Source organism: Bos taurus, chromosome 19 (assembly GCF_002263795.3).
Source record: "Bos taurus isolate L1 Dominette 01449 registration number 42190680 breed Hereford chromosome 19, ARS-UCD2.0, whole genome shotgun sequence".
Classification (NCBI taxonomy): Eukaryota; Metazoa; Chordata; class Mammalia; order Artiodactyla; family Bovidae; genus Bos; species Bos taurus.
In genome coordinates this window covers 5,538,373-5,546,268 of record NC_037346.1, presented here as the reverse complement: position 1 = coordinate 5,546,268, position 7,896 = coordinate 5,538,373, and the positions used below count along the sequence as shown (strand labels likewise).

General features: G+C 43.5%; 1 protein-coding gene across 6 annotated transcripts in view; it reads right to left on the bottom strand.

Annotated features, from left to right (window-relative positions):
• Nucleotides 1–508: 508 nt before the first annotated feature.
• HLF (HLF transcription factor, PAR bZIP family member) overlaps nucleotides 509–7,896 on the bottom strand; it is a 54,353-nt gene continuing 46,965 nt past the window's right edge. For 5 of the 6 annotated variants that reach the window (XM_024980113.2, XM_024980115.2, XM_024980118.2 and 2 more), the window contains one exon: nucleotides 509–4,758. In XM_024980113.2, coding sequence (XP_024835881.1) covers nucleotides 4,543–4,758 — 216 coding nt within the window. In that variant the 3' untranslated portion in view covers nucleotides 509–4,542. The remainder of the gene's footprint in view (nucleotides 4,759–7,896) is intronic. The other variant, NM_001192437.3, reaches the window with a different exon arrangement.

The window sequence follows — 7,896 nt, the reverse complement described above, 5'->3', positions numbered from 1 at the left end:
TAAATCCTTGGGCTCCAGTTACTTGGCCACACATGCAAGTTAGCTGGGAGTCTTTAAGCAGTTCAGATTTCCAGGCTCTATCCCAGATGTACTGATTCAGAATCACTGAGTCTGTGGTCTAGTAATATGTTTCCAGATGATTCTCAAATATATGACCAGAAAACAGCCTTTGGATTGGTTTTAGGGGAACACCACTCTAAATAATGCCCATCTAATGAACCAGAACTCATTGCTGTCACTTCTACCAGCTACATAACCTCTCCAAGCTTCTACCTTCTCTTCCATAGACGGAGATAACAATTGTCCCTATCTCATGAGGTTAATGTGGGATTAAATATTCCTTGCAAGTGTTTAGCACTGGGTCTGACATGTAAGTACCCAATAAATGTTAATTTCTCACTAATTATATTATTAATCATCTATGTAATTAATCTGTCAATGGCTTCTTGGTGATAGAATTGGGAATAGAATCCGATATCCAGCAGACTATCAACAAAAATACATGAAAGACAGGAAACAATTCAAATTTTATTAAACATTAAGAATAACAGACAAAGTTTTGGACTTAACAGCATAAACAGCAACCAAAACCATGGTGTACAAACACACTGACATCAAGTGAACTTGTACCTGTTTAACAGATGCAATCTTTGTGGTGTTGCCAAAAGGATAATGGTGATTATTGTTACGTTTGGTAAGGTGCTCCACATGAAAGATTTTATGCCTTAACTACTCTCACACACACATACACACACACACACACATACACTCCTCTACATACACTTAGCCCTCAGCAAAATGTACTGCCTTTAGTTGCCAAATCCAATGCATCATGATTAAAAACATGGCTTTGCTCATTTAAAAAATGGCATTAATTGTAGAGAAAACCTAGAGGAGATCTTAGCCTCCTCAGTGGGGGCCTAGGAGCCCTTAGAAGGAAGCTGGCAGACTGAGAGCAGGTGTCTATCACCTTCTGGAACTGCTCTGATTAACACGAATTAAGTTTTCCTAAAAGGAACTTTAGGAATAAGGGAGGCAAACTCCTTTGCATTTTACAGAATGACCTTTGTTTTAATTTGGGATGGGGGTGGGAGTGACTCTACTTAAAATTCTTATTGACTCTTCTCCAAACAGACTCAAGACCTTTCAAACATATATTTAGAATTGAGTTCCTCACAAAACCGGTAAGTTGGAAGGAACCTCTGGGCTTTCTAGCACTGCTTCCTCTCCACCCAGTGCTAGAATTCCATCTGCATGCTCATGAAGCAAACGGTCTTTCTGCTTCAAACGATGGTTTCACAGCGGCCTGTCATATGTGAAGATGAAAGGCCTGTCACTATCCTGCTCACTGTGGGTTTTGGAATGGTCAAAAGCGTCCACTTTCTCAAGAGGAGGACGTGATTGCTTACAGCCCTCCCATTCCCTACCTATGTCCTCCAGGTGTCACAAGCAGAACCATAGGCTGATCAATTTTTGCCTTTCTTTGCAAGTCTAGTCAAAAGGAGGATGTGACCTTGTCAAGAAGTCCTAGGCTGCTCATTCCAAATCATGTCTAAATGATGTTGGCATAATATGATTTGGATTCATTTTTAATGGCCAAGTAATTAATCTCTGAAAGATGCTTATGATGAAAAGGTGAAAAATGACAACAGGACTCTTTTAATAGCTGCAGTCTGCGGAACTCATCTGACCCTGGATGATCCAAGTCATTCCAAATCGGGCCATGCCTTCTCATGTCATTTAGCAGGACTGCTTTATTTACTAGCTGACTGCCCTGGACAGAAGGCAGTGAGTTCAGGGGTTGAGTGCTTGTGTGTGGTGACAATGACCTACATATAAGGCACCTGTACAGACTCCAAAGCTTTAAAAAATTTAAAACGAGGTAGGTTTCTGAAACCTCCCCTGGCACGCCAAAGAATAAGTTTTATTATGATCTTTAAATTTCTTCTGCAGAAAACATCTGTGATGCTCATCAGATACAAGCAACCTAATTTCAGAAAGACTAGTACTCAAATACAGTTTTTTCAGTTACCATTTTAAACTTCAATGAATTTGGATTGTCTTCAGTACAATCCTTCAATACTTCTCCAGCTTTCTTGCTAGACATTGAACTATTTAACAATTCTGCTGCAGTTAGTCTCTTTACCTATAAAAAGGCCAACTCCATGCTTACTTGTGTCTCTGAATACCATTAATTCAGTTCTGCTTAAGTTTGATAGAGGTTTTGTTTATTTTATTAGTTATTTACCCGAACAAGGTTATTTCAATTCCAATATGCGTCCATCTCCCATCATAACCTGTAGCTTCAGATAAAAAGGGATATCTGTAGGAATATTCCACTATTCAGATTCCCCAAGACTATAACAGTAAGAGAGAAGCATTGCTAACAGATTGATAAGGAGATCACCATTAAAGAACCAATAAAGGTCATTAAAGAATCACATACTCTGGACACAGGAAACTACAAAATCCCACTGATAAAAGGGTATTTTAATCTTGCAGAAAATGTTTCTTTATAACAACAGCAAAATCTCTTAACACAAGTTAGTGAAACAAAAGAACAATCACCTTTAAAGTCAAGACAGCGATCAAATTATAAATCATACACATAGCACCGATATTAACCTTATACTGTGTAAGATGCATGTGCCCACAGAGGAGAACAGAATTTTGGGGGATGCTTGCAGTGATATTCATTTTTAGAAACTCATAATTTTGAAGTGAACATTTCTGTGGCAGATGCTTTTCCTAAAAATCACTGTATCATCCAATAAATATTTGACTAACATCCATTTTGTGGTTTTGGGTTTTCTTTCTGAGACCTAATAGGAAATAAGAAAACTCCTTAGATATTTTAGAGCAGAATTCGTCACAGCAAGCTTCGATACTGTTGTAAAATTTTAATTTAAAGCAGAAAACATGCTGATGTGTCAGTGACAAAATTAAAATATTTAAGACTTCAAAAACCCCCAAGCACTTCTCTGTACAACATTGATGAATATATATCTTTGCTATATAATTTTAAAACATGGAATAGTTTTCCTTTTCTCTTTGCTATATATAATATATGTCTTCCAAAATACATCGTCAGTATTTATATCTGAAAAATACTGTACAAAAAGAACTTCCTATAATTACTCTGTATAAACATTAAACAATTTAATAATCTCTCCTTTTGGTCTACAGTAAACACTTAAATTGATCGGATTAACCACAGTTTGTGACAACACCATCCCCTTTGGAGATACACCAGTGTCTTTTACATTCATTTTTCAGAAGTCCACTTAATAAGAGCACATACGTTCAAAAGAAAACAGAGAATAAGAAACATAAGCTCCAGAATCATTAATTTATGAAGCATTCAAATATGACACCACTAAGAAAAAGGGGTTTTACGAAACATCAACTTATTAACTTAACTGATTTTTTAAAACAACAAGGTATAATTCACAAAAATATATACATTACCAAAAAATGGGGAAAACTGAATCTTAAGTAATTGAATTGTATTGAATATCAAGAGGGATGTCGAAAAAGTTAACTAGAAAATTGGGGTTGGGAGCATGGGAAAAGAGAGAAAACAAAAGCAAACACATCAATGTCAAAAGCTGTTCCAAGATGCATTTTTTGGCTGTACACTGATAAGTTAACCCCTTGTTCTTAGACCTGGCGTTTCCCTCTGCTTCCCGGTCCTGGGGATGTTCTGGGCATGCTCAAATACATTACTGTAATTTTTGCTTTTTAAAAGACAGTGAAATTCTCAGGTAGGGAAAATATCCTACTTCCACTAGTAATACTCAGGCAGCATGCTCTAGCGTACAATAGGATTATTGCTTTAGGTACAGACAGTGCAAAAACACACTCTGTGTTCTATAAGAGTACTCTTACTCGCTGGAGTTGGTAGAGTTAAAAGGAAACTTAGTAGAGAGCAGTTAAGTAAATATGGGATCTAGTAAATCTAAACAGCACTTTGAATTTGAAGACGATTATCACCAAAACTTAAGAAGAGAGGAAAGCAACCTATAACTGAATGGAGCTGCAGTGTAGTGCTAAATTACTCTGTGCACCTTATTAGCATGGTAACTTACAGATTAAACAGAAACAAGAGCCTGTGGTCTTGAAAACCGAGATCTACTATTTCAGCAGGGCCCTTTTTAGTGAACCCGAGAAGGTCCTGAAAGAGTGGGCAGGAGCACACATGAAGCCACAGGAAAGGAGTGGGGTGAGGGGGCGGGGACCAGGAAACCCGCGCGGTCTCCTCAGTCCAGTAAAAACATGGCACCTTTCGTTTCAAAATGGCGGGCGCAAAGGGATGTACAAGCGCGCACACATACTCGCTGACCACACAGGGGCACAAACACACACACACACACACCGCGCTGACCACACAAGAGCACAAACACACACACACACACACACACACACACACCCCCCCCCCAAAACGTGAGTCCGTCGTGTTGCTGCGTCTGGTAAAGTGCTGATGTCAGAAAGGTCAGTCGCTGCGGTGAAGGCCTGTCCGGGCCGCGGCCGCCCGCCGCCCACCTACAGGGGCCCATGCCGGGCCTCGTACTTAGCCAGGATGTTCTTGCACTTGCCCAGCTCCTTGCGCAGGTCCGCCACCTCCTGGCGCAGCGCCGAGTTCTCCTTCTCCAGGAAGGACGCACGAATGGCGATCTGGTTCTCCTTGAGGCGCCGCGCATCCCGCGAGCGCTTGGCCGCCATGTTGTTCTTCCGGCGCCGCGCCCAGTACTTGTCGTCCTGCCGGGAGACACACGATGCGTCAGAGCGCGGCCGCCCGGGCCTCCCTCCCTGGCCTGGCCCTCCGTCGGGCCACCTCTCCCGCTAGGCAGAGCGCAAGCCCGCCAAGTGGGGTGCAGGCCCTGCACCCCCCGGACAGGCCGAATTCCTTCTCTTTGTTCAACCCCTTCCTTCCCTGGGCGCGCGTTCTTTCCGAGATAAGCTGGTACGGTATTGCTGGAAGACGACCTAGCAATGTCTGTCAAGAGCTGAACAGCCACCTCACGCCTGGGCTCTCTCCCTAGGGCAGTCCTCACTCAACCTGCGCACACAAGGGTGCGTTTTTACTAAAGTGTTGTCCGCAGATGGTGACTGCAGCCATGAAATTAAAAGACGCTTTCTCCTTGGAACAAAAGTTATGACCAACCTAGATAGCATATTAAAAAGCAGACATTACTTTGCCAACAAAGGTCCGGCTAGTCAAGGCTATGGTTTTTCCAGTGGTCATGTATGGATGAGAGAGTTGGACTGTGGAGAAAGCTGAGTGCCGAAGAACTGATGCTTTTGAACTGTGGTTTTGGAGAAGACTCTTGAGAGTCCCTTGGACTGCAAGGAGATCTAACCAGTCCATCCTAAAGGAGACCAGTCCTGGGTGTTCATTGGAAGGACTGATGCTGAAGCTGAAACTCCAATACTTTGGCCACCTGATGCGAAGAGCTGACTCATTGGAAAGAACCCTGATGCTGGGAAAGATTGATGGTGGGAGGAGAAGGGGACGACAGAGGATGAGATGGTTGGATGGCATCACCCACTCAATGGACATGAGTTTGGGTAAACTCCGGGAGTTGGTGATGGACAGGGAGGCCTGGGGTGCTGCGGTCCATGGGGTCGCAAAGAGTTGGACACAACTGAGCGACTGAACTGAACTGTCCAAAACTGAAAAAAATGGGCAGCCCCTCCCCTCTCAATTATCAGTAGGAGCTTTGATAACTACATCATGATAGAGTCACACAACTATTAAAAATAATGATCCTGCTGAATCAGAAAGATGCTAGAGACATATCACTGTATGGGCAGAAACAGTGGAAATTTGCAGATCAATAGGTTCTCATCCCACTTCGTTTTTTTTTTTTTTAAGTAATAATATATATTCAGAAATAGTATAAATCCAGATACCCAGCTATTAAAAGTGGTGCCTTCAGAAGGGAAATTGAAGAAGGTAGGATCTTTGAGTTTTTATGTCCTTCTGAACTATTAGAATATTCTATAATGGCATGTATACTTTGGCAATTAAAAACAAACAATAAAGTTCCACTTGGCCATTGATTAATAAGTTCTTATTCATGGCTAGCATTTAAATAATTTACTATAACTTTTTTTGTTTAACTGTTTGTTAACTAGGCCTTCTTAGCCTGAGCAATGTTTGATTGTGGTCGACTTGAAAACAGTCCCTTTTTTCCCCCATCACTGCTCTCTCTGCCAAAAAAGGGAAAACCTTCCTAGAAGCATTAAGAAATATAAGTCTTCTTCCATTTATGGTGCCACCAGGTGGGTTTTGCAACCCCTTTTTTTCAACACATTGCAATAGTAAATTCCTCAATCCTAGCAATGTTAATACCCGCAGTTAGTACCACCCAGAATAAGTGAGTGAGGTCAGTTCTTACCCTGCCCCAGGATTCCAAGGGGTATTTGGCATTGGAGGAGGTCACATGGTTTGAGGGCAAGTCTCCAAGCAAGTTGCAAGATCAGTGGTCTGCCCCATCCTTGCCCTTTACCCTCAGCCAACACTGCCCAGCAGACAGGAGGTGTGAGACAAAGTCAGTGCAGGCACCTTCTGTCTGCCTTTCACAAGCTAGTATTGTTCTCTTATTTATAAAGCACTCCTAGCTTACTATACATTTCATAATAATATATAACAAAGTGAAAAACATGATCTTCATAATGGCCAAAGAATTCTTAGGAGGTTATCCTTTGGAAACCATGGGGCAGGATTTGTTGCTTGCCATTGGGAAAAGGGCGTGGGGAGCTGGAGGAAGAGGAGAGAGGCCAGGCCAGCTGGCTGGAAAGAAGCTGGGAGGAGCTAAGAGAGCCTAAGACTCCGTGGGGTGAGAGGGTCTATGGCACATTAACAGTGAAACCTCCAGTTCTGATCGATGTTGTCTATGTTAGTAAGCCCCAGATCCACGCCCTTGGTAAATCAGGAAATCTACCACTCTCATCAGTGTTCGCCGAAGTGTGGTTTCCAAGATGATCTGAAAGAGGGACTAACTTAGGATGTATCAGAAGTTGCACACGGGGGCCAGGGAGTCGGGAGAACAAGGCCCTGGGAAATTGAAGAAGCTGTGTTTTCAGGGGGATGGAGAAGGGGTACCACCACAGGCCTTGGAGGTTTGGGATCAGGTCTTAAGGACCAGGGGAGTCACCAGCTGACCTCAGTGTAACAACCGATTTCTGAGCTCTTTTCACTTCTGAGGTACTTTCATTTCCCAGCCTCCTGTGCACATGAACAGATGAGCGAGCCAAGGTGTGAAATGTGGACCGTCTCAGGTTGGAGGGGAGCTGGGAGTAGGAATGGAGCAGGGGACACAGGAGGCAGGAATGATGGAAGGAGGGCTGTCCCCGACAACAAAACCAGCCTCCCCCGCTCTGTTACCTCAGAATGGGAGTGGGATGCAGAAGTACTGATTGGGGCTGATACATCACCTGTGCCCTTTCCCTCTACCTCCCAGGGTCAGATGCCATCTGGCTCCCGAGGCACCACCACCTGGCAAAGCACCCTCAGTCCAGTCCCATCTTCTTGAGGGTCTGTGTTTGATGCCACCTCCACTCAGCAGGCCCCTCCTGACATATCAGCACTCCCTTTTTCTCACTCGGGGGTAGGAACAATGTCAGTAGTGGGTCACCTCTGAATCCCCAGGCCCTGACTTGGCAGACACTAGCATTTGAAAAATATTTGTCAAGTGAATGAATGGGTCTTTGAAAGACACCAAGGCGATTAAACTGATTCTCAGTTAGGAACCAGTATGCCACCCCTTCATCTTCCTGGGTGGGGGCGAGACGCCTGCTAACCCAGATGAATGGCTCCAGAGAGGAAGGGCAGGCAGTGAGGGCCGCTTCACGCACTCAGTCTGCTCAGCCAGCGCTGGAGGCCGCACATGT